A 25,863-nucleotide genomic window follows, 5' to 3' on the forward strand; every position below is an offset into this window, starting at 1 on the left:
TTCAGTTTGTGCACGACTACTGCAGAGCTACATATTAATCTCACATCTTTCTCCATCTTTTAATTCCTTCAATATGTCATCGCTTCTTTATTGTACTCTTTAATGCTGCTGATTATGTCTGGTTTATGTGCGTCTGGAGGGCGGATGGGTGGATGGATGGAGGCGGTGCCCCTGCAGGCAGCAGCAGGCAGGGCTGGGCAGCAACAGACCGCAGCAGCGGAGCGGCAGAGAAACATCCAGCAAGAAGGGGACACGGCCAGACAAGGAGGAGGGACCGTCAGCAAGCGAGACAACACCGAGCGGTACCGTCGTGACACCGTGTGTCAACAGCACGGAAACAGTCCGGGGACAGCGTTTTTTTTATCCCATGCATTTTTAGACTCAGGTGAGCATTAACATCAGCAGGGCGGCAGATTTGTGTTGGTGGTGGGGACACTGTCAGTGCGCACCCCGCCCGTGCAGCTAACTAGCGGATGATGCCTCTCTCCACTCGGCCCTGCTAGCTAGTCTGGATACCCTCCTGCCGCCGGGTAAATTAGTCAGCTTTGTTTGAGCTCAGGCCATAACTAGCTGTTTGATGCTTTTGCTGTAATCCGGCCGCTGAATTGAGAAACTATATAAAGCTAACAAGTAGCCTAAGCTTCTTATACTGTTTGACTTGTGGCTTAGTGCCAGTGTTATTAGCTAACCATCTCTCATGCTAGCTTAGCAGGACTGCAGTGCTTGTGTTTGTGATTATTAGCTCGGTAAAAGAGCATTCTCAGTAGTTTTATAGCAGCTTGTGTTTACTGAAAACGGCACAAGATAAACATAAATGCATTCGGGGCTGCTTACTGTCGAGACAGTGTTGTAGGAGGCTATCCCCTCCTCTGTAAACACAACATGTGGAGGTTATGCATCCTGTCAGGCTCAGTTAACACAGCACTGACTGTCATGTCTGCTGTCACAGTCTGTGTCTCAGTGTTGTAAACATGAGGTGTTGACATAAGTTTTGTGTTGACAGTGAAGATCTCTGTTTGAGTACAGATTTTATTTTTCTAAATGGGGTGTGTTACATTCATGGAGCCCCACACAGGTGTTCACTGCAAATGATGAGCTTTGCTGAAGTGTGTGTGATGGTTTCTTCCTGTTAAATGGACATTATAGGGTTGTATGATGTGCCTGTCATTAACAGCATAACATTCACACACACATTTTGGGCATTAAAATGCTTTTTGAATGCCCCGATGCTCTGATCTCATACCATGCTTTTCCAAGCAAATTTAAAGGTATACACTTTGAAATCTGACCCAGCTTTCTGAAGGGAATGTTGTTAGAAATTTAAATCCTTAAAACCAGGTGTTTGTTTGTGTCAGCTTAAATAAGTCTGGTAATTTTTTCTCTGCCTTTGTCCAGAGGGAGCCACTACTAACTAGGATTCTGCAACCTTTTTTATGCCCGTAGCATGAACTGACATAGAAACTGTTTTTTATCCTTTGTGTTTCAGTTTTGTTGCTGTTTTCACTGGGGGCCTGTCGTCACCATGACAGCGGAAGAAACTATAAATGTGAAGGAGGTGGAGATCATCAAGGTGATCCTGGACTTTCTTAACTCCAGGAAGTTGCACATCAGCATGCTGGCTCTGGAAAAGGAGAGTGGTGTCATCAATGGACTCTACTCAGACGACATGCTCTTCCTCAGGTAAATGATCTCAGTAGGATCAATTACACTACACAATTTAGATGTAGGTGTCTGATGTTGCAGCTTCAAAACTTTGCTTACTGTGAGGCTGAAACAACAGGAACTATTCTCTCATAAGCTTAGATGTTCTGGTTGTGTATCCACAACACTGGAGATTGTGTAACATGTCGGGAGCACTCCTTTGAAAGCCTTCCAATAGTGTGTCATTTGTAAGACTCCCAGCCTGGGAATTAAATATATTTTGCAATGGGCTTTCTCATGCACAGAAGAGAAGGAGTAAACATTGAGACAATGGTTGTATTTTGAGGTTTTCATTGATCACAAATAAGACGCAGTTATTGTTTTTGTTTCAGGCAACTTATTCTTGACGGCCAGTGGGATGAGGTCTTGCAGTTCATTCAGCCTTTGGAATGCATGGACAAGTTTGACCGAAAAAGGTGAAATTCGCTGTTTGAATCTCTTCTCTGTGGAATCCATCATATCTTTTTGTATTTATATTTATTACAGTCATGTGTTTTGTCCCCAGGTTTCGTTACATCATCCTGAAGCAGAAGTTTCTGGAGGCTCTGTGTGTGAATAACGCCATGTCTGCAGAAGACGAGCCTCAGCATGTAAGTAACAACACTGAAATAAAACGAATTATCATTATTTTTTGTCTTCTCTAGACTAGAAGCAAATCCTGTTTTTTTGTTTGTTTTTTTTTTACCTACTTTAAAACGGCAACTCTGTTAGGCCAATTTGAACTGAAGTTAGATTTCTGTTCAGTGAGTCTGTGCTTAACAGTGGCTGTTATCTCTATATCCGAGGATTGACATGACTGTTGGCCACTGCATTGACTTATCTGGATTAAGCTGTCTGTGTAAGCCTTGATTCTGTGTCTGATTCAGTTTGTGGTCAAACATTTTAAAAAGAAATCAACAAAAAAGGGGCAGCCAGCGTCTACTTTCTTTATTGCTGACATGGTTATATACCACATACGTCAAATATACCCAGCGTACAGAGAGGTGTGAATATGCCAGTCTGAAGGTAGGGGAAGATTTTTTGAACTGAGTAGCACTGACATTATTGATTACAGAAAACCTCTGTCGCTCGTGCCTCTCTATTCATTCTCTTAAATTAGGCTAACTGGGGCCATGCTGTCAGATGGCATAGCTGTGCTTGCAGCTTGTGCCACTGTGCCAGAGCTATCGTGTCCTATTAACTGGATTAGCTCAGGCTCCTCTGGACATCTGTGGCCATCGTGTGCATGCTCAGGAGCTGGGCGAGCAGGGATTGATTGTGAGCTAGTAATGATTTTACTGCATGGCGTGTGGCACAATTTTAGGATTACTATCTCACTGACATTTAAAGTCATTTGTGCCTCCAGTTGCTCCCGGAGATTAAGTTCATTCTTTCCCTGCTATTTATAGGAAATATTCTCTTCAGTCATCTCTGAGAAACATGTTTCATGTTTTTCAGTTGGAGTTCACCATGCAGGAAGCAGTCAAGTGTCTCCATGCCCTGGAGGAGTTCTGTCCCTCTAAAGATGACTACAGTAAACTGTGTCTGCTCCTCACCCTGCCTCGCCTCACCAACCATGCTGAATTCAAGGCAAGAGTTTTTCTGATATAAACTAAAACTTGTATATTTTACACTGTCCATATTTGTACCAGCTTCACCTCTGTGTATGTTGTTGTCTGAGTTATTCTTTGCTGTCTGTCAGGACTGGAACCCGAGCACGGCCAGGGTACAGTGTTTTGAGGAGGCCTGCACCATGGTGGCAGAGTTTATCCCCGCAGACAGGAAGCTGAGCGAGGCTGGATTCAAGGCCAGCAGGGACCGACTCTTTCAGCTGCTTCTCAAGGGAGTCCTCTATGAGTGCTGTGTAGAGTTCTGCCAGGTGTGAACTGCAAAAATGAAATATAAATACTGACTCAACTGCTCAATAACTGTATAATTAATTTTAAATTTTTGCTCTGTTTGCAGAGCAAGGCAACAGGCGAGGAGATCACCGAGAGTGAGGTCCTCCTGGGTGTTGACATGCTGTGTGGTAATGGCTGCGATGACATGGACCTGTCCCTGCTGTCGTGGATGCAGAACCTCTGCCACAGCGTGTTTTCCTGCGCTTTTGAACAGAAGCAACTCAACATCCATGTGGACCGCTTGGTCAAGCCTGCAAAGACTGGCTACGCCGACCTTCTCACCCCGCTGATCAGCAAACTGTCCCCTTACCCCTCCTCCCCGCTTCGCCGCCCTCAATCTGCTGATACCTACATGTCTCGCTCTTTGAATCCAGCATTGGATGGGTTGTCATATGGTCTCTCTGGCCAGGATAAGAGAGCAAGTACCGGAGAGGTAGTGCCAGGGAAAGGGGGGGTCTCTCCCATGTCCCATTCTTTTGCCAATTTCCACTACCCTGGTCCAGGAGGACAGAGCTTAAGCAGGAGTCTTATGATGGAAAGCTCTGACTGCCACAGCATCTTTGAGGAATCTCCTGAAACGTAAGTAAATCTTAAAGCACCAGGTTCTGCGTTTGCTTTGGTTTGAGGGAGTTAGTTGTCCTAGAGGATCAGACATGTTTTCTCTGTAAAGGTCACGGACAGACACACCTGTGGATAAGATGTTGAGCTCAGGTGGAGCTCAGAACATGCGTCCTGTCTCAGCTCCGGGCGAGGACGCTCCATCAGCTGGCTCTGCTGATAAGAACGAGGTAAACATCATAGACCTTTGCTTTATTAACTTGTTAGACCTGCTGCATGTCATGCATTCCTAAATAGTTGCTGTGTATTATTATTACCTCCCTACATTATTTTTTATCTTTTATGGGTGTTGATGTCTGAACCATCTACAAGTCATGTTGGCTCTATTGTAGCTCTGTTGTCTAGCCTGAATCGAGGCAAGAGGCTTGTGTGTGTGTTTGGCTGTTTTTGCGGAGACATTGTTCTTATTCTTAACTCAAACACTCAACAGGAAGTCTTAGAAAAATGTGTGCTCCTTCTGAGACATAACTTCAGTCTGAACACACAGATGCAGATGACCTAGTCTTTATTTGGTTTTATGATTATCTTACTAAAGAAATCTGCTTAAAATTCATTAATTAAAGTAGCAAAGAAGAAAACCAGCCAGGTGTAATTGGTCCCAGGTCATGTGGGACATAAATAGCTTGAGAAGCTGGAAACTCATTCCCACCAATGAGTCAATACTACCCTCATGTTGCCTGTAAACAATGTGTTAACACTGTATCTGTGTCTGTCTGTCTCATGGTTTCTATTCTGGTCCCTGTGTGCAGCTCAGTGTGAAGTTAGTGCTTCAGTCTGCCTTCCTCATCACCCTGGAGATATATAAAGGCCAGAGTCAGAAGCAGAATCTGTGATCTCACTGTCATATCCCTGCCCTCTCTGCCTTGTTTTCCCCCTCCTCTGCCCTCTCCATGGACTGGCTCAGTGCCAGATTGTCTCCCCACCCATGGGTTCCCATCACACTGTCAGGACAGGAAGCAGAGGACAGAGGAGGGAAGTGACCTGTCCACAGTTCTCAGTCTCACCCTCCTTCCTCCTCTAATACCTGAACCGACAAAAGAGCAGGGAGGAGCAGGGTTCATATGATCACAATGCTGCCTTTGAATAGTGTTGGAGCCACTCATGCAGCCTGATAGGATTCATATCACAGCAAGCAAATGTCATTACATTATAAATGAATCAGATTGCTTGTTCTATCATCAGTGACATGAATGATTTAGTTAAATCATCATTTTGTTTTTTCCCCTTAGCTTCGTGACTCCACTGAGAAGTATGAGGAGTTTTATCGGCAGCGTCTTCGTGTGCAGCAGCACCTGGAGCAGAAGCAGCAGCAGAGGCAGATGTACCAGCAGATGCTGCTGGAAGGAGGAGTCCAGCAGGAGCCCCCACCCAACGACATGCAGCACAGCCTGACAGAAAAGTTCCTTAATAGGTACAAACACAGCAAGACATCAGACAGGGAGCGTGCATATAGAAGATACAGGCGCATTTTGCAAAATAAAGTTTCAGTTAGACTGCTGAAGAGAAAAATAGCTCTTTGGGCAGACTACGGACTACAATGACTCACTCCTAACACCTTGTGCTATTATGTTGTTGTGAACCAGCTAGCGCAGTGCTAGCTGGTTATAGTTCTGGTAATAAGTTAAGTTCATGTTGTAATGTTTTTTATACTAACAGTCTAGATGTGGTGCAGCTTGCCTGAATTAAACTTGCTAATATTTAACAACAATAGAGGAGCAGCTGTCAGTAAAGGTGAAGTAGACATGTTAAAGCCCCGAGAATGATTGGTCCCATGTGGCCTTCATTCACACCCACCTCCAGTTTACATTGCGCCATCTGTTGTGATCAGCTGCATCACATCACAAGGAGCTTCCCTCAGAGTTTTACACCGTGTCAAGGCCAGAATCCACTAGAATTTTTTTTTTTTTACATGTATTCAGCCCTTTCAGAGTACACCTAGCTTCAATGCTAATTTAGCTATCAATGATAACATTTTGGAGGGAATTTATTTTATTTTTTTGTTGTGAGAAGGACAAAGGCCTTTTGATTTTTCCCCAGAGACTGTCTTTCAGGTCTCCCTCCCTGCCTGTGATGCCCTCTACATTATTCACAAGGGTAGCTGTGCATAATGACATCATTACTTCAGTTTTCTTTTGTCCTGGTCCTGGCTTTGTAGTTTAACTAGATTTAACTAGCCTGTCAGCATACTGACAGCCTGTAGGCAGAAGGGAATGAGAAAGGTACTCCCCCCTTTTTTCCAAATAACTCCAAATTAAAAGTAAAATACCGAACATGTCTATCTGATTTTATTCCTGTAGGTCCATTCAGAAGCTGGAAGAGCTCAATGTGGGGATGGAAAATTTAGGAGAGGAGGTGAAGTCTCTGGCTCAGCAGTGCAATGGCAACGGGAACACGCCTGCCTCTGAGGACAATAATAATCCTCCATCTGTGACCCCAGAGCAGAGCCGGACCCAGGGGGGAGGGGTGCTCAGCAGCACCCCCCAGCGCACTGTAGGGGGACGTGTAGTCCCGCCTCCAAATGAGTCCCCTGTTGTCTCACAGAGGTGCCACTGACTTCTTTTGCTTTTATTAGCAGAGTTTGTTGAATTAGATGATTACTGATGATTATTTTTTGTGTGACAGTGGGCAGAAACCGATAGAAGGTCAACAGGATGACTCTCCAGGCTCCTTGACCCGAAGTAAAGAGGTAACAGCAGAACACAGTTCTTTGTTCCAAACATCAGCTGTCCTGGAACAATCATTATCAAGCTCTCTTTGTCCCTCTGTGATCTGATTAAAGTTCTGTACGTTCCCGCCTGTTTTCGTCATACAATAAGGTGACACGGTGTAATGCTAATTTCACTAAGCAGATTATAACACTTCCATCATTGCAGTGATGTGGTGCTGGCATCCCGAACGTCATGCAGGTCATGGGCAGAAGAGATCAAAAAAGATTATAGTCCTTATTACATGTAACATGTGTGTTGGTGTGTTTTTATATTCGCTTGTGCTTTAGGGGGATAAACCCAAAGACCTGTTTGTGCCAGTGCATTCTTTGGAAGATACTCAGGCTGTCCGAGCTGTTGCCTTTCACCCGTCTGGAAGTCTGTATGCTGTGGGATCAAACTCCAAAACTCTTCGCGTGTGCGCTTATCCAGAAACGCTGGACACGAGGTAAGAGTTCAAGAGAAGACCTTTTTCTCATCTTAGGATCACCACAGGGTTCACAACCCAAACCAGAAGCCATAATGTTTGCTTTTTACTATATTTTGGTTATTAATATCTAGTTGACAGCCGTGGTTTGCTTTCCTTCTTTTTTTTTTCACATCACTCAGTGGCTCGAGCCCCACTAAGCAGCCAGTCGTTCGCTTCAAGAGAAACAAACACCACAAAGGGTCCATTTATTGTGTGGCCTGGAGTCATTGTGGACAGCTGCTGGCTACCGGCTCCAATGACAAATATGTCAAAGTCCTACCTTTCAGTGCAGAGACGTGCAATGCCACAGGTGAGCGAACTCTGCTCGAAAACACGATAAAAGCTTTGTTGTAGGTGTTCTCATTTGTGTATGTCTTTGTGTGTAACAGGCCCAGACCTGGAGTTCAGCATGCACGATGGTACCATCAGAGACTTGGCCTTCATGGAGGGTCCGGAAAGCAGAGGAGCCATTTTGATCAGTGCCGGAGCAGGAGACTGTAACATCTACACCACAGATTGTCAGAGGGGACAGGGACTGCACGCCCTCAGTGGACACACAGGTACACTGACTGCTTCAGCCTATCTGTTCAAACCCAAATACAAAGTGGAAATTCAAAGACAGTAATCAGCATATAACTTATTGTGTCTGTGCAGGACATATTCTGTCTCTGTATACGTGGGGAGGATGGATGATTGCTTCTGGCTCTCAAGACAAGACAGTGCGTTTCTGGGACCTAAGAGTGCCGAGCTGTGTGCGTGTGGTGGGAACCGCCTTCCATGGATCAGGTACCTCAGGAGTTTCACCACCTTGTTGCTGCTTCACATATCATAATGTAGCTTGATATAAACCAGTTTACTGTTTTCACCAATAATATCATCATAAGCTGTTGTTCACCATCAATGGTTTTCTGATTGGTTCCTACTGTTGCACCGCTCTTGCACTAAACAGGAAGCCCCGTTGCCTCAGTAGCCGTTGATCCTAGTGGCCGTCTCCTGGCAACAGGACAGGAAGACAGCGCATGCATGCTGTATGACATCAGAGGAGGACGCATTGTCCAGGTGTACCGGCCGCACACCAGTGATGTTCGGTCTGTTAGGTTCTCCCCTGGAGCTCACTACCTGCTCACTGGTTCCTATGACACAAAGGTCATGGTCACCAACCTCCAAGGTAACATATTCGCTTTCTATTCCTCCATTATAGTATATGAGTTGGATAAGTTGATGCATGTCCATGTAAAATCCTAGCTTACATACATACAGTCTCAGTTCCAGGATATAGTAGATTTAGATTTGAAAAAAGGTTGGTCAGAGGGAAACCCCTTTTTAACAGATGTGTGTGTGTCATGGTTTCCCTCTCCTGTGTGTGTTTTTAGGTGACCTTACAAAACAGCTGCCTCAGACTGTGGTGGGAGAACATGGTGACAAGGTGATTCAGTGTCGATGGCACACACAAGACCTGTCTTTCCTCTCCTCCTCTGCTGACCGCACTGTCACACTCTGGACACACAACCCTTAACACAAATTAGTGGCTGCAATCTGAAAACACACACACATTCCCCCTAAAACAGTGCTGCCCCTCCTGCACTATAAACACTGTTTCACCCTTTCAGCACACACTTGCAGGTACACGAACAGGTGAATGAGCCTCTGCCTCCTGTCTGTAGAAAACCAAATGGATACAAACCTGAGACACAACAAAAGCACACATGTTGCATGTTCTCCTTTTTCTTCACATCCCTCACCTTAGTCACTGTCACATTGGTATAAATCTGCAGGACTGGTCATTATTTCCTTACCTACTGCACATGTCATCAATCCTAATTTTGCACTCCCTACACACACAGCCACACACTGCGTGTCCATTAATTCACTGAGGTATTGTTGACAGGAGTGCTTTGTTCATGATGGTGCCTTCCTTGAGTTCTCAGTTTCCATAACAAAAATGTAAAATTATAACATTTTTCAAGATCAAATTTTGTCATTTTGAGAAGTCGTACATTCCTTTTTTTGCATATCATTTTCTTACAGCTGCTGTAATGCTGCTATTGTCTAGGAAAACAAAAGTTGATGTGAAGTGTAACTTTCCAGTGTATCAGTATAGTGAGCTTTTCCTGCTAGGAGCCTGCTCCTGTGGAAGTCATACTATCTGTCAGTGCTTCCTTGTGGGATGTCTATCACTGTATCCACTGCATAACTACAGCTCAACCTGTGTAAATTAGCTTGTGCGTTTGTTTGAAATTTGAAGCAGTGTTTTTGTTTTTTTTTTTGGCGCTGAAGCTGTTAGTGTTTTGAAGTGACTTGCTTGCAAAGATCAAAAGGGAAATACAATTTGGTTGGTTGGTTCTCGTACATCAAGTTGAATAGCTTTGGTTTGTCTCCTGCTGTATGAACAGTAGGGGGCAGTCTATATTCATAACAAAGGGTTTAAGCATATGTGCACAATGAGGTCTGGTTGGAAGCACGGATGTTTTGATATTTATTTAGAACTGTTTGGGGCATATGCATTGTAATTTTTTGTTGTTATTTTCCATGTGCACTTTTAACATTGTATTAATTTACTTACAAGGATGCATATTTAAGTTTTTATGTTAATGTATAGTGTATATTGTTGTAACAAATAAGGCCAAACTAATACGTACATAGATGTATTTATTTCAGTTGAGTTTATGTATGCACAGTTAGTTTTTGAAATGCTAGTGGCTCTAATATTAAGCCTTTCTAATTCTTGTTTTTAAAAGTGACTTTAAAGATAACTGAAGTCTGATTGCTGGTACGTTACAATAAAGTGTCTTTTACAAACTCATGAATCAGATTAATTTTTTAAAAAAGACAAGATGCCTACGCGAATTAAGTTTTATTCTTCACACGTCACTTGAAACATTTTAGTACAAAATAATAACTGTACATGGGTTAAATTCATTCTTTTATCAGTTTGCTTAAAATAGCTTTTTAGTATTTTCCTTTTCCAGACTGTGGTAACCAAACTAAATCACATTATAAACACACATTATAAACAGAATACATTTAAAAAGAGTGCTGTACCTCTGTGTCCACACTGACTCATTCACCACTTTTGCGTATGATAAACACATTACGTCAGAGTGGTGGGACGGCAAAATCACAACAATTACAAAAAGTACAATAAATACAAACAGGTGTGTATTCAAAAATACACAAGGGATAAAATGAAATGTGCAGCAATACAGACTGAAAACGAGGATAAAAAAAACATGTTTGTCCCTGATGCTACTGAGTTTAGTGTGCAAGTTGTGCGACATAAGCCCTTATTAGTTTTAAGATTTTTTCCATACTACATACAGTGCTATTCTGTCCAATAGGACACATGTAAAGAGACACAAGGGTTCCAGTCTGAGTGATCATGAGTCGATCGCAAGGCCCACACACCTTCATGATATATGAGGAAAAAAAAAAACAGCTGTCCCGTAAGTGCTTAGCTCAGTTGGAGCTGGAGCTTGGCCTGGCTGCTGTAATGTTAGCTGCAGAAGGCAAGGTGACACGTTGCTCATCCATTCGTTTGGCCTGAGAGCGCATGATGAGGCTGAAGAAGTCCTCATCTGGGACAGTGGGCCCTCTTACTGGAGGAGGAGGAGGGGCACAGCGCTGGTCATCTAAACGGGACCCCTGGAAGACATTACAGAGAAAAGAAAATGAATCTTCTGCACTCTTGTTTGGAAAAACACATTATGGAAAATGCTGTCCCATCTTGTTGACATACCTGGCACTTGACAAGCATATCGAAGAAATCATCATCAGGCTCAGCATTGTCAGGGTTGGCCATCAGGTGGCTAAGCACAGCCTGGCTGCTGTTCTGATTGAGTCTGAGGCCAGGCAGGCTTCCCCCGGTTGCTGAGGATTCCTCTAACCGCCTGCCTTGAGCATGTGAGACATTTGCAGACTCTGAAACAGCTGCATTTCAAGAGAACAGAGCACAATGAGTATCAGTATGAAAATGAAACAATATTGTGAGGACTGGGCGAATGTTGTGTGGACTCACATTTCCTGATGGTTCTGGGAGGAGTCTCAGGACCACTGTTTAATGATAACCTGCTGCCTCTGTCCTGTATTGAACAACGCTGGTCATCCATGCGGTTGCTCTGGAAACGACTCAGAAGGTCAAAGAACCCCTCATCTCCGAGCATGTCAGGGCTAAGTCGCTGATAAAAAGAAAAACCTGAATGTGAGCTACAGCCCGGCCGAACAGACCTGATTTAATGTGTATCATTAAGCTTATGAACGCGTACTTTCTGAGGTCCCTGTGAGGGAGTCTGGCTGGTATCAAGGGTGTTGCTGGTGTCCTGGAGGACCTTGCTGGAGCCACCAGATTTGAACTTCTTCCCACGCAGACGGCTGACAAAGAACAGCTTAGAGGAGCTCTTAGCCAGGGAGGGTTTGGACTGTTTGGTCAAGATATCACTGTTCCACTTCTGACCCTTCAAAACACAGAAATGGACTTGTTACCAAAATAAAGAGAGGAAGCAGGAAGAAGGAGCCGATAGGAAGAAACAAAGCTGGGAGAAAATTATCAGTGGGATTTCTAGACAGTTTGGCAGCAGGGGATGTGAGCAGATTGGTACAGATGAGCAGCTCCTACATTCATTTTGTCTGGAGTGAGTTTCATCAGCTCTAGGTTCTCCATGCTGTGTCGTCTGCTCATCCTGGGCCTTGCCCCTAAAAACAGTGCAACATAATGTATTTTAAAACATCAAGAATGGCATGTGCTGTAACTTTATTTACAAGCAGAGTGTAATTTACCATGCTGGTTGTAGTCTGTCTCTTTATTTTCTGATAGAGTGGAGTTATTTGTGCTGTAGCTCAGACCTAGAACCATCTGGAGATCAGATACGTTCATACGAGCTGTCAGCTCCCCACTCCTGTCTCCAGTCTGTAAGAAACCAAACAAATACATTGAAACTGATATGTTTGTTAAAGCTCATTGCATTGCAGGGCATTTTGTTTTCATTTATTTTGTGTACCTCTTTGCAGATCTCCAGGTGTTTCTCTGCAAAGTGCATGGCTTGGTCGTGGTTACCCAGTGCAGTGTGAGCGTTTCCGAGACTCCAGCATGCACGGCCCTCCCCAATCCTTCAGAGAAAAAAAAAAACGTGCATAATCCTTGCATTCTCTAACTATAACATATTAAATAAAATATAACACAAGTCATAGAATCTGGTGTCAGTACCTGTCATTGAGGTCCTGAGCAATGATAAGGTGTTTGAGGTGATAGTCTATGGCTCTCTCATAGTCCTGAAGAAGCGTGTAGGTGTTACCCAGACTGTAGCATGCCTGGGCCTCCACAGCTCGGTCCTTCAGCTGCCTTGCCAGCTGCAACGTTTTCCTGACAAACAGGCAGAAAAGCTCCTTCAAAACAGTGTTTGCTTTCCATAACAGTCCTACTTTGTGTGAAGAAACTCAGTCTGGGAACACACAAGTCCACCAACGAGGCTTCCTTTTTTTAGATTGTGTTTTGAAAGCTGCACAAGTATCAATTCTTGTTACTGTTGAATAAAGGAAATGCCTAATATGTTAATGTATATACTAAGTGTAGCCAGTCATACATTTTTTCTATCTATGTATGGGCTGTGTCTTACTTGTAATGCTCAGCTGCTATTTCAAATTCCCCCAAAAAGATGTAGGCGTTCCCCAGGTTGCAGTAGGCCCGTCTCTCTGCTGAACGGTCGCCAAACTCCTTGGCTATTAGCAAACGCTGAAAACAGAATCGTATACATTAAATTAGTAATTTTGCATGCTGCAGTCGTATACTGAAAGAAAGACTTTTTTAAGGCACACCTGTTCATGAGAAGCCACAGCTTTGCGAAAGTTTCCCAACAAGTAATGTGTGTTGCCAAGGTTGCCGTAAGTTCGTCCCTGGGCTGCTCGATCTCCAAGCTCCTTCACTATCGCCAAGTTAGCCCTAATAATCCACAGTGAGCTTTGTAATATAGCTGTACGGTGTGACAGCTGAACTATCAACAAGGTACTGGTAAATTAATTACAATGGTTAAAACACCTACACACACTTACTCATAGTACTCCGCTGCCATCCTCAGTGCCATCATGACCTCCTCTGGAAAATCTCCAGGCTCAGCCCCACTCCAACAGATACTTTTGCCTTTAGCATGGTATACATTCCCAAAGTTATACAGAGCTCGCGCCTGCCCCACCTAACACAAGTACAAATATGTCAGAGTGATGAAGGTTGAAAACCACATATTCACAGAATAAGTACAGTACATCATCTTTCTTCTGCTTGGACATGGTCTCTCACCTTGTCATTAATGTCCCTGGTGATGTCCAAGTGCCTCTGACAGCAAACCACGGCCTCGTCAAAGTGCCCCAGCACTTTCAATGTGTTGCCAAGGTTTCCGCTTGCTTTGGCTTCCCCAATTAGGTCGCCAATTGTCCTGAGCAGCACACATTATGTTAATAATACAGTATTGTTATTTGCAGAGCCATTGATTTAATACAAAAATGTACAACCTGGTCAAGGTGAGATCATGTCGGTGAAACTCCAGAGCCTTGGCATAATCGTGCAGGTGGAAGTAGGCATTTCCCAGCTGGCTGTAGATAGCGCTGAGCACTTGCAAGTCCTCGGTGCCAACCTGGATGGCAGCTTCAAAAAAGGAGACGCCTGCTCTGTAGTCGCCCACCTTACAGAGCCGCTCACCCTCCAACGCTAGTTCCAGGCAGGAAACCTCCATCCTACAGCAGAGAAGCAGAGTCAAAAAACAATGCTCTAGACCGGAGCCTGACTTGACTGGTTCTAGAGAACTAAAAACTAAGTAAGAGAAACTGTGGAAAAATGGGTCTTCTTAGGTGAAAGCCTTCAGACAAATGACTGGACTCCACTCACAACAGTGGAGGAAAATAACTTTCGAAGCACTGGCTTTAAACAGGGAATGTTGTTTAGCTACTTCCTTCCTATAGAGAACAATGGCTCACACTAAGGCTGGTGTTTATTATGGTAGCTCTCACTTCCTTTTGATATGCCTGAGAAGACAAAAAAGAGGACTCTTTTTACAGGCATGAAAAACTAACCCTAGCCCACAATGCCGACCATCCTCAATTACAAAATAATTTAAATCATTTGTGCTAGTGACTGGCCAGATTTATACTGTCAATACAAATACAAAGTGTATGATTTACAGAACACTGCTGCTATACATTTCCAATGATATCACAAATGTAAGAAACAAATTAAAAAAAAAAAGCCTGCATCACCAAATCCATATAAAATGGATGTCAAGGGACACGTTTAAAGGTATTACATGTTTCAGACAATGCCAGGAGGTCTAGCAGCACACTGATGCAAAGCAAAAAAACTGTTCGATTGCGAACCTTTGTTTCTCAGGAAACTACATTGTTGGGAAGAGATCAGTTTCACATAATATCTATTCATGCTGTTTATCTCCAGTTTTCCTCTTGAACCCACCCAATGGTTTATCTAAAAGCTCCCAAACACAGATCCAGAAATGCTTATACAAAGACACACAGAGGTGTCGATCCTCAATGCACATACATGCCTACACAGTGTATTGTGGACTGCTGACATGACGCAAAAACACCAAACAAGGTAGCTTGTCTCAGAAGCCTATAATTTGCAAACAAAGGCAAACATGGTGCCTTAAGTAGCCAATAAAGCTCCACTCAGTGGGTTTATGCCTTAATTTAGCAAACTGCATTGTTTACTACCAACTATACCAATAAACACTACAGCTGTGGCAAATGCTAGCCTACCTGCTGGCTTTTCGTGCCTTACAACAACAACAACACCAGCACATGGGACATCTGAGAGGCATCTACTGAGGTTTGGGGGGGAAAAAATCCAGGCTGTTGCTCCTTTTTCTCTGAAGCATAGAGAGATTAGTAGCCTATACTAAAAAGAAGGTGATGTTTGTTGCTCATTTTTATAAAATAAAAAGGCTAAAAAACATAAGTAGCATTCCTTCTATGGTGATAGCAAAACCACAGATAATTTGACGTCACAGAGATATTTCAGCATCAAGCATCGGAAGACTTTCAAGGAGACGCGCGTGATGTATTAACTTCCAATGCATGGCAGCAAGGAAACTGTTCTGTCAGCATTTCCTCAGATAATCTGCTTGTCTTTCTTCCAATCCCTTTCTTCTGATGACCTGGTCACCTGAGATTATGGCCATAGAGTGCACCCAGCAGATTACAGAGTGCTGCTAAGTAGCTTTATTAGTAGTGTCAGACACTACAGACTCTATAGTGTAGCGGGATGGCATAAATTCATTAAGCATCCTGCTAGTACTAAAAAAAAAAAATAAATCAACTGTCCTTTCACCAAGCAGACATCCTACTCTATTAAAATACCTTGGACACACAGACCTCGCCATAAACAAAGCCAGCAGTGATGAATTTTTCAGGACTTGTTTAAATATTGAAGGTTTTCTGTGAATAGCAAGTCACACCTGCTGACAGCACGCTTTACCTGGGTAAAGGGACAGCTGGCTGATGCCTTTTGTTTGTTTAAGGAAACTCGTCTTCAGTCAACACGGATTGAGAAATGAGACATCCACTTGGAAATAAATTCCATATAACACTTAACATAACATCCTTTAACAAGTTGACAAAATAATGCAACAACTGCTACATGACATTCTCACATCTTACATAACAAGCATTTAAATAACAACTACAACTACTGATAGGGAAAAATTGCACAACGAAAAGGCACACTTTCTACCACTACCCTTAGTAGAGAGACAAGAGATTCCTACCTGTAGCGGACATGAAAAGACGACTCCTCAGCTCGCATGCTAACCACTGAGCCACCCGTATCCATTGAAGTGCATAATATGAGGGAAAATCCCAGTCTCGTTCCCGAAAAAATGGTGGCGTTTAAAAACAAGACCCAACGAGAAAGAAAAAAAAATCTTTGGTGAAATGAGTCGGACAAGAAGAGGTGAACCAAATAAAAAGTCACCCAATGTGGCCAAGTCTGCAACTGTCCCTCTTCTGAATGTTGACAGGGGAAGGTAAACCCATGAGAGTCAGAGCTGCAGAGTCCTGAGCGTCACTCCTCACAGCTGCTTTCGCATATTGTTTGTTTTGCGTCACTGGCCCTCAATCTCTTGTTAGCGGCTCTCTGTGAAGAGAACACAGGATGCTGTATGTGAAGCCTCTTTCTGGCTACTCGGTGCCATGGCAACACCAACCAAACAGCAGCGTGCACAAGCAAGGCAGGCAGGGTGCAAGAGAGCAGGGTGGGAATGAATGCAAGGGGTCAACAGAGACGAGCTGTCAAACTAAGACGGTGACTCAGTCCATCCAGGAGTGTGCTGCGCTCTGAAGTTCAGAACAAGATGAGAAAGCTATGAATGCCTCAGGATGTTACCTACACAAGCAGAGATGGTAGGAAAAAAAATCTACAGTGTGCGCAAATCATGGGATAGGTAATCTGTGAAAGGAAAGGGCAACCAGAAGAACTGCTGCTTGATTTTGCATTAAAAAAAGAAAAAAAAATCCAAATTATAATGGGAAAATACCAAAACAGATACCTACTGTGTAGGCAAATGAAAGGACAGTGATCAGCAAGCTACATGGACATGAGAGGCAGCACCACATAAAGACCAGCATTACCTAAATTCTCCATTAGGTCATAGTAGACACACCCATTTGTCCCCCCAACTTTAAACCAATAGCCCCTCCCCTCCACACATACACACACATACAAAATGGGAAATGGAGCAGGACGGTTATTTGCAAAATGGGTTAAATCTTTATGTCACAAACCAGCCAACCAACACAGACAGGGCAGACAGTGAGTCTAAAGCCTTTGTTCTGTATTTAAAAAAAACAACATTTACATACTGTATTTACAAATCGTTCTATCTTGCAGATGCAAGAGCAGCACCATAATCACTAAGTTAACTAAACTGAAGCGTGCTTAAAGGATACCTATGTGTTTAACCCATCTACTCGTTTCCCATCCTGTTTTTCCGGCTGCTACAATGTGAATGGTTGTGAGTAAAGCCCAGGGCTTTAGAAACTGGGCACAGCACCGTACATGTTCGTGCACATTATTATAATCACCAATTAAACTGTGCCAGTGTTTGTGCAGCCTTTTCCACTATTGTATGCCAGCTGGGTGTGTTTCTCTGAGACATGCCCTGCTCACAAAGCTACAATGTGCATGTAAGTGTGTAACAAGGATAAATGTGTGACTACCAAAGAAAAGAGAGGAGTTTTTTTAATAACAGCTTCATGGGTGGTAATCACTAACCCTTTTTGAGGACATGATCTCATCTTAAGCACACAAAGAAAGTATTTTCCTTTGGGCTTTGATGTCCTAAAAATGACTACTGCCTCTGAATGTGAAGACTAAATATGGAAACTGTAATACACCATGAGACAGCACAAACCTTCACCAAAACAAATTACAGAAACATCTCAGTAAGTATAGGGATACTGACCGGTAATTCTTCCACACAGGAACAGGAAATCTGGGAAGCCTGGAAGCAAGAACATGACCGTGTATGACTTCACATGGTAAATGATGCAGTACTACAAATGTAATGCAACAAATGTGCATAAACATATTCCTGCTACTACTCTAAACTAACTGAACTCAAAGTGCATCTTGCAGGGCATCAGTTTTACTGCCAACTGGCAAGTAGGTGTATATTTGCTATATACTGTATACAACACAGATTGTACAGAAGTGTATGCTTTAATCTGGATTAAATGTGTACGAGATTGCACAATCAATATTAAGTAATAGGGATACTACACATAGCTTTAAACTACTACAGCATGTTTCATTATGATGTGTACAAAACTATAAGATCACCGATGACACAACTTTGTATGACCATCACACACACATCAGCCCCATGCGGCATATTTACGCTTTAATACGGACACCTGACTGATGGAAGCAATGTGAACATCAGACTTAACCATTGGTACTTTTATCAGGGGTCCAAAACAAGTTAAAACTCATGCGGGTTGAAAGACACTTCGTAATGTACAGTGAATTTAGCTCTCTGTACATTCAAGTTACAGATTAGCTTCGTTAGCTTTTTAGCTGCTAAACTTACGTTAGGCGATCCAGTTCGAACAATGGGGACTTCTCTTCTTGTCTTTACTTTCTCAAAAGAAAAATAACAACGGTCCGTTAAAAATAGACGGCTTTACTTTATGAGTAAATTACCATCCTGTCTAACGTTACATTATTGTTTAATTTTAGTAAAACTTCGAGTTAACTTTGAAAAGAAAGAAGAAAAACCTTTCGGCTGTAGTAGAAGCAGTGTGTGTTTTCGGAAAACAGCCAATCAGAGGCCGTCGTTCAAAGATAGCCACGCCCCTGAATAACAGTCATTGGACCAATGGATTTGAATAGAATGGGATGACGTAGTGCGGTCATTCAGCTGTCAGTGCCAGAACAAACACAAACTTTATAACGTAAACTGTAACAGTTAACACCAAACCGGCTCTGGACACTGTAAAGCTGTATATTTTTCTCCTTTTCAGACGCCTTATGAATAAATAAAAATACTGAAAAGGAGTTAAAGGTCCAAAACTAGCCAAACGTGCTACATCAGAGTATATTCGGATAAATTCTCCACTCTGGAGGAGACGCTGTTACTTAGCAACCACCCCCTGGTTGTTCACGCTGCCAGTCCGAGTCCAGACGTTCAGCGCTGCCGTGTAGGCTACATTATTAATGACGCCACAGAAACCAAACCTGCCCGAGAAGCCATATGTCATGAAAGAAAGAGGGAGAAAAGCTGCAGCTAGTTTCAAGATGATGTCAAGAACAGGATGATCGCTGTGGATCTGATCATCTGCTGAAGGACCAGGTCAGAGTAAGTTACCCAAACACAGCAGTGTTAGGATGAAAATATACCACAGACTTTTCCTTCAATATAAAAGAGCTTTAACAGCATTCACGCATGTAATCTCGCACCAGTGATGTGAGGTACTAGCAGATGTACTCTTGTATAGTAGCCTAGGGTCATCCTTTGCATGCAAAGTTAAACTATAACATTAATATCTGCTTTCATATTGAGAAATATATGTGACATTTTTAAAACATATTGTACTGCTACTTTAAATTTGGTGTAGGGATTAGGATTATATTCTATATTCACTCACATCTTGTACCTGTAATTAACATGTAACCTACTCATGTCACGCAAACTTCTGTGCACACAATGTTGTGTTTGTTGAATAACTGACGGCTTAGCACACTTTAATCTACTGTTGTCAGCTCACAAGTTATGTTGCTAAGTGACAAGCCTCCCACCTGCATTTCTTAACACAGGTGAAAAGACGTTATATAGTCACAAAGAAAGTGTCCATGGAGGGAGATCAAGAGGAATCAGATGAGGACGTTCAGGACAAACCTTATGTGCTGTGGGAAAAATGCATCCAGCACAGCATCATTGTCGACCTCAGTGAAGATGAAAGTCTACACTTAAGTGATCTGGAGAGTTCTTTAGCTTTGCAACTGTCCCAGGCAGAGTCTGCAGCCTCAGAGGCTAGCATCCACCTCAGTGGTAAGTGTTTTCCTTTTCTCTCAGATCTATCTAATCTAGTTTAGTGATAAATGTAATGACATACATTAGTTGCTGGGTTTTATATATAAACAAACAGAAATCCTGAATAAGTGAAAATAAGTACATGTTTGGAGAGCTTGTGGGCTGTAAGCTGACTCTCACTGCTCTGACTATGTTTGCAGAGTCACAGATTTAGTTATTGCTCATTGTTCATGATTGGGAACCTTCAGCGTGACCCTCTAATTATATGTTGTTATATTTATTATATGTGTGCTCTTTAATTTGCAGGCAGTGCAGGGCTGTCAGCACTGGATGACACCTCCTCAGAGAGCAGCAGTGTCAGCAGTCATAGTGTGAATGTGGTTAAGACCAAGAGCAGCATATTGCATGTGTCTGCCCAAAGACCAAACACCATGCAAGATGAACCGCCCCTAAACCAGATGTATGAGGATCCAGGACACAATACCAGTGATGAGGACCAGGAGGACCTGCCATATGATGGTGATCTCGGAAGCCTATACTTCAATCAGACAGCCAGTTCTGAGGGAAACACAAGCTCTGATGGAGGACACACAGTTCAAGGAAGTCCTGATTCACTTAAATTGCCACAGGTGGATGCTAACACAAAGTTTTTTGAGGCTTCAAAGCCGTGTGAGAGTGCTCCACTGTGCACCGGTCCTGCAGATATTACCCAGTTGTTGCTGCGACACTTCTCCCAGGATAAGTTGCTGCAGTCAGGGAGGCTGATTGAGGCAGAGACCCTGCCGGAGATGTCTCTGCTAGAGAGCATGGATGACACTCTTTATAGCCTGGCTCCAACACAACACAGTGCAGGAAATAATGGTAACATCACCAAAGGATATAAAGAAACGAATGACACTGGAAGTTTAGGGGAAGAAGCAGAAAAGAAAAGTAATAATTCACCATCTGCTCCTGTTGACAACAGTACACCCAGCTCTGCAAGTACAGGTTCAAACCAGAGTAGTGGAGATGTCAGTGAAGATGGGGTGAAGCTTGAAACAGCAGAAGAACATCATCAGGATCAGAGAGTCCCTCTGGTGCGAGCCAGATCCTTCACTGAAATTAAATACGGTCAAGGCAAAGTTCATTACCCCCTCCCTGACTTCTCCAAGGTTGCCTCTAAGGTAAAAGTCCCTAAAGCTCCAAGTGGACCAGTCAGATCTGTCCCACAAAACTCAAGCAGCATGCACAGAACACAGTCTTCTCCAGGAATGTTAGATTTGATCAGCAGAGTCCTGGAGGATTCAGTCCAGCCTCCAGAGAAGCCTTATGTCTTTAAAGACGATGACAAACAGACTCCTCCTGCACTGGTGGACCACCTGCAGGTAAAGATGGCTCACTTCTGCACTTTAGTCCACTCAGGCCTCACATGCCTGCTGTATTTTGCTTGTGCTCTTAGTCACACACTGTAAAAATACCTGTGAAATCCAGTGTGTTACAGTGCAGTAAGTTACTGTAAAATACTGTGCATTCATATAGAAAATGCAGTATTCAAGGAGGTGCTGTGAAAATCGATGTAACTAATTATGTACTGTGGAAAACTACATTAAACATGTTTATTTATAACGCAAATGAATGCAAACATTTCTGTGTGAATGTGGGACTAACATTTAATTTGTTGCTAATTCTTTAGGCTGAATATGACAAATTACTAACCAAGTATGCAGAAGCAGAGAACCTCATAGACCAAATGAGACTAGGAACCAATGTAAGTAATAACTATTTTCTGTCACTGTGATAAGTTGCACACAAGTTATACATTTATGTATCTGTTTCCCCAGACCTCCACTGACATGATGCTTTATTTGGAGCATGATCATGATGACAACCAGGTGGAGTTAGCTGAGGGGAACCATCTTGGATTCCTGGCTCCTCCTTCAGGTACATGTCTGTGGCTGACATCTGATATTATGACAGGTCAATGCTTTGCTTCACTACCTGGAAATAATGCAGTTAAGTGCAACTGGTTTCCATGGAGAGAAGTAGAGTCAGATAACATAATTATAGTTGCACAAACATCTCTGAGTTCCTTGAAACAGACTGGAAGTGGATCAATTGTCTTTACCAGAAAACTTTAAGGAGAAAGGAGAAACTATTCTCCACCACACCATTAAGGAAGCAGAGACCACATCCTCATGCCAGCTTGAAGATGTTCCCAGTGACGGGGAAAGAATGACCACTGAGATGAGAGACATCATCAGCCAGTTTATGCAGCAGGTAAGTCTGAAAGCATGTTTCAGATATTACTAGGCTACTACTAAGTGCAAAAATGTAAAATATATATATTTTATTCAGGTGGAAGAGTTCAGATTTAGTGTAAGCAACATGACCGTAAACACACTGGATCAACAAATGGTAAGAACATCCTCCACATAAAGTGGTAGAATCATTATTTTCTTTGTGTACATGAATGTAAGATTTGCCTGTTGCCAGATGTTGAGGAGCATGATGGAGGCTCAGGATCAGCTGGAAAGGAGATACATCAGTAAGAAAGAAGAGCACAGAGCTCTGGAGATGCAGAACTACATGGGCCTGTCCAGGAACACTGGCACCTTTGACCCAGACAGGTTACAGAAACTCCAAATTTGCAGCTACGTGCGACCATTGTTGTTAATTCATCCATTTTCTGTGTGTGGTTGTCTATGTACTGTGTGTGAGCAGACTGGTGGAGGGAGACATATTCAGGATAGGGATGCACCTTGAGGACATAAAGGAGATGATAGACAAAAACATGTGCGAGCAGATTTCTCCACCCCACTCAACCTCCACTCCCACAGCCATGTCGCTGCATGTGAAGCCCAGTCCTCAAAGCATATCCACACCTTCACCTCCTCCCTCCCTGCATGAGGTAACAAACTCACAGATGCACGCCTCCGCCGTGTGATCAGTTCACAGTGCCCCCATCCGTTCAAAATATTAATTAATCAATTATTTTGATTACTAATTGCTATCTGCCATGCATGATGTTTTCTGTGTATTACTGAATGTTTTGCATGCACCTTAAAATAATTATAGTAACCATTGCACCTGGTAAACATCTGAAACATCATGTTGCTGCAGCTGGCTCTGCTCTGAAACATAGAAGCTTGTTTGTATTCACACAACCTACATTTGTAAATCTTCTCCTGGACGGGTTCCTGAGTGTGCACATATGGACGTTACCTACAAATTATCAAACATAAAATTGGTTTTATGTTTCAGTGGCCAAGTGCAGTTTTTTCCACTGCAAAGTATCAGTGGGAGTCACAGAAAGAGGAAGAAGAAGAGGAGGAGGCCAGTGAGGTCCATGTCAACAGTGGAGTAGACCAAAGCAGTGACCTTGTCGTGTCTGAACATCTACTGAACAATACTGGACGTAACAGCGGCCAGTCACGGTACTTGTAAGAAATGAACGTTGTGATTAACCTATATTATCCTATACAGAAAAATGAAAGTCTGGCTTAGACACATAAAAATACTTTCTGTGTGCAGCTATTGATGTTTTGAGTGGTGCTTGCATGGGTGTTTGTGCTCATATAATAGGCACGTTCTCAGCCTTCCTGTGGGCAGATAAAGTTTCAGGTACAATGTTGGTGTTAAGTTCCACCCTGCAGAGAGCGCAGGGGTGTTTGGGTCAGTGTGTGCAGAGTTTCTCTGTTCTGTTTCAGGGACTCGCTGGGCTCTCTGGAGATCCAGGCAGCTGAGGAAGAGGAGGGCAAAGAAGAGGAGAGGAGCTCTGTTTTGTCAGATCACAGTGACATTTTAGCATATCTGAGTGGAACCAGGCAGCGGACAGTCAACAGGTCAGTGCTGTGATATGCTGATTCTCTGGTACTGGTTTTCCTTTTAAATAATGTGTGACACATACATGAACTGTAATCCATCACAGTGTAACTGAGCTGCCTTTGCATCCTGTGTATCGACACAAGGATTCTTTTCTCAAAACAAAGCCCACAAATGTTACCACCATTATCTCTGTTACAGTCTCCTTACATCTAAATATCACAGCTGTTCCCTCTGCAGTTCTAGTACCCCAAAAGGTGTCCCGAACCTGAAGAGTGAATGTGATCTGGGGGACTGTGTAAGTCTGGCAGTGGAGTTCTCCACTTCCTCTGACACTCCCAGGGATCTAGACAGCCTTTTAGAGCCTCCTCTCAACACTTCGTCTGTGTCACAGGTCAGTCAAAGGGTTTTAGCAGCTTGTAGGAAGCTACCTTGTGATACTTTACTTTTTTAAAGTGTGTTTTTGTGATGCAGAGGATTGTGAGCCCAGAAACAGACAGCGGGTTTGGAAGCTCTTACTTGACTCAATCAGCCTCTGGATCATCTCATCCAAATCTGCTCTCAGAAAGGTACCCATCAGAGTAATCTAGTGACCAATTCACAGCCACTACCTGCACATCACATGGGTCTAACACAGCTCCCTTCTACAGCTTGCAGTCCCAGAATGAAGGTCTGAGCAGCTCAGACAGTGAAGGCTCCTGCTCCAACCTGCAGACAGCCATTCACTCAGCTGAGCACCAGTGTGCCAGCCCCCAAACATGGCACTGTGGAGCACCGGCCACGGTGGAATGGTGGGTGGAGAGCACCACTAAGGAACCTTCTGTCAGGCTGCAGGGTGAGCTTCATCATACCTAATTTTTATGTCATCCTGTCTTTTTATAATGCTAAAATGACCAACCTCCTGATCTAAACCACAGGTACTGGCCAGAACCAGCCTGCCCATCTGCAACACCACATGTCTCAACCTGTAGTCAGCACCACTATGAACACTGAGGACAGGGGCAGCCCACTGCAGTCCTGCTCATGTAATAGGTCTGTGCTCTAAGAAGATAGTGTAAGAAGATTCAATTTATGCTGTAGACATGTAAATATCAGTGTCTTTGTGTCCAGTGAGGCTATCCTGGCATTGCAATCAGAGGTGTCCAGGCTAAAGAAGGATCTGGAGGAAAGCTTAGTCCAGCTACCGCATTTAGCACAGAAGATGGACTATCTCACCTCAAAATACAGACAAGAACGTCAGGGGCGCAGGTCTAAGACCAGAACACACCAGAAGCCAGCCTGTAACAGGTGGGTATATAAAACCCCTGGACAAGAGACATTCAATTTGAGTTACCTTTAATGACTACTATTGTCTAGTGTGGGGAAGTCATTGAGCAGCAGAGGCGTGAGTAATATCACCTCTAGTCAGGTGAGGATAGAGGACTGGATCTCATCAGACATGGACCCCAGCAAGAGCAAAGGTATTACACCACCAGTTAACAATGCAGTTATGAGCATATGTATGTGTGCTGGCATTATTTGATTTGGTTAATTGTTCTCAAGGTACAGGCAGTGGTGACACAAGCTGCTCAGAGATTACATTGCAGCTTCACAGTTCACCTGTAGGGAGCAGGAGAGGTGGTGGAAGTGTGTTTTCAGCAGCTGAGTCTCAGTATAGAAGAGGTCAGTCACAGAAGAATATATTCCTCTATGAGCATATGACTGAAAGTTTGAACTAATGATGATGTTTGTCCTCATGTAGGAACTGTGGGAAGCTCCGGATTTAAAGGTGACAGTGATGGGGTTTCTGCAAGCCATATCAACCAAACACCACAGAGTGAGGGGATGTCTTTATGAGAAGATGTTAGTGTAATTGTTAGTCAGAAAACCCTGACATTGTGATATTTCTCATGTTCTCATTAGTGATGACAAAGAGTCTTTACTCCGACAAATGGGCTCTTTTCCCCACTCCGTCCCTCCAGAACCCCCTACCCCAGGTCAGCTACGGCTCCTCTAGCAGTCTGCCTGCCAGGTAAAAAAAACTGTAGACACTAACTGTGAGGATACAGCTATTTATCAGCAGGTTCTTATTAGACTATTGTTGATATTATCTGTGCTTGATTCCAGTTATAAAGTGAGAGAGCCACCACTGCAGTCCTATCATAGAAAGCGCTCCACCCAGT

The 25,863-nt window shown here is 43.3% G+C and overlaps 2 protein-coding genes across 4 annotated transcripts; one reads left to right on the plus strand and one right to left on the minus strand.

The window, feature by feature from the left end:
* The first annotated feature begins 221 nt into the window (after positions 1-221).
* On the plus strand, positions 222-10,019 carry wdr47a (WD repeat domain 47a). Of its 2 annotated transcripts, none has more exons than XM_028427159.1 (17): positions 222-385; positions 1,487-1,680; positions 2,034-2,117; positions 2,207-2,291; positions 3,139-3,270; positions 3,383-3,559; positions 3,646-4,160; positions 4,252-4,369; positions 5,429-5,610; positions 6,497-6,742; positions 6,822-6,885; positions 7,195-7,352; positions 7,514-7,683; positions 7,763-7,933; positions 8,028-8,159; positions 8,323-8,541; positions 8,747-10,018. In XM_028427159.1, exons 2-17 carry the CDS (start codon positions 1,523-1,525, stop codon positions 8,887-8,889), a joined length of 2,754 nt encoding a protein of 917 aa, XP_028282960.1. In that variant the 5' UTR covers positions 222-385; positions 1,487-1,522; the 3' UTR covers positions 8,890-10,018. The 2 variants fall into 2 exon arrangements, with proteins under 2 accessions (XP_028282960.1, XP_028282961.1); XM_028427160.1 differs by lacking the exon at positions 222-385 and adding an exon at positions 476-530 and having other exon boundaries at positions 8,747-10,019.
* A 193-nt stretch (positions 10,020-10,212) lies between these two features.
* On the minus strand, positions 10,213-18,666 carry gpsm2 (G protein signaling modulator 2). 2 transcript variants are annotated; one of them, XM_028427161.1, is made up of 17 exons: positions 18,646-18,664; positions 18,458-18,504; positions 17,831-17,869; positions 16,136-16,503; positions 13,872-14,093; positions 13,660-13,795; positions 13,416-13,555; positions 13,182-13,305; positions 12,983-13,098; positions 12,574-12,729; positions 12,368-12,476; positions 12,147-12,276; positions 11,986-12,062; positions 11,636-11,824; positions 11,389-11,548; positions 11,110-11,300; positions 10,213-11,015 (listed from the first exon to the last, which is right to left on the minus strand). In XM_028427161.1, exons 4-17 carry the CDS (start codon positions 16,198-16,200, stop codon positions 10,830-10,832), a joined length of 2,001 nt encoding a protein of 666 aa, XP_028282962.1. In that variant the 5' UTR covers positions 16,201-16,503; positions 17,831-17,869; positions 18,458-18,504; positions 18,646-18,664; the 3' UTR covers positions 10,213-10,829. The 2 variants fall into 2 exon arrangements, with proteins under 2 accessions (XP_028282962.1, XP_028282963.1); XM_028427162.1 differs by lacking the exon at positions 16,136-16,503 and having other exon boundaries at positions 18,458-18,666.
* Positions 18,667-25,863: the final 7,197 nt, after the last annotated feature.

Source organism: Parambassis ranga, chromosome 17 (genome assembly GCF_900634625.1).
Source record: "Parambassis ranga chromosome 17, fParRan2.1, whole genome shotgun sequence".
Lineage (NCBI taxonomy): Eukaryota > Metazoa > Chordata > Actinopteri > Ambassidae > Parambassis > Parambassis ranga.

Bases quoted from the DNA above. Each gene is read 5' to 3' on its own strand.
- wdr47a (XM_028427159.1), top strand. From the start codon at position 1,523: ATGACAGCGGAAGAAACTATAAATGTGAAGGAGGTGGAGATCATCAAG. The intron at 1,681-2,033 runs GTAAATGATCTC...TTTTTGTTTCAG, and splicing joins GACGACATGCTCTTCCTCAG to GCAACTTATTCTTGACGGCC. The intron at 3,271-3,382 runs GCAAGAGTTTTT...GCTGTCTGTCAG, and splicing joins CCAACCATGCTGAATTCAAG to GACTGGAACCCGAGCACGGC.
- gpsm2 (XM_028427161.1), bottom strand. From the start codon at position 16,200: ATGGATACGGGTGGCTCAGTGGTTAGCATGCGAGCTGAGGAGTCGTCT. The intron at 13,796-13,871 runs GTTGTACATTTT...TGTGCTGCTCAG, and splicing joins CATGATCTCACCTTGACCAG to GACAATTGGCGACCTAATTG. The intron at 11,549-11,635 runs GTACGCGTTCAT...TCTTTTTATCAG, and splicing joins CCTCACAGGGACCTCAGAAA to CGACTTAGCCCTGACATGCT.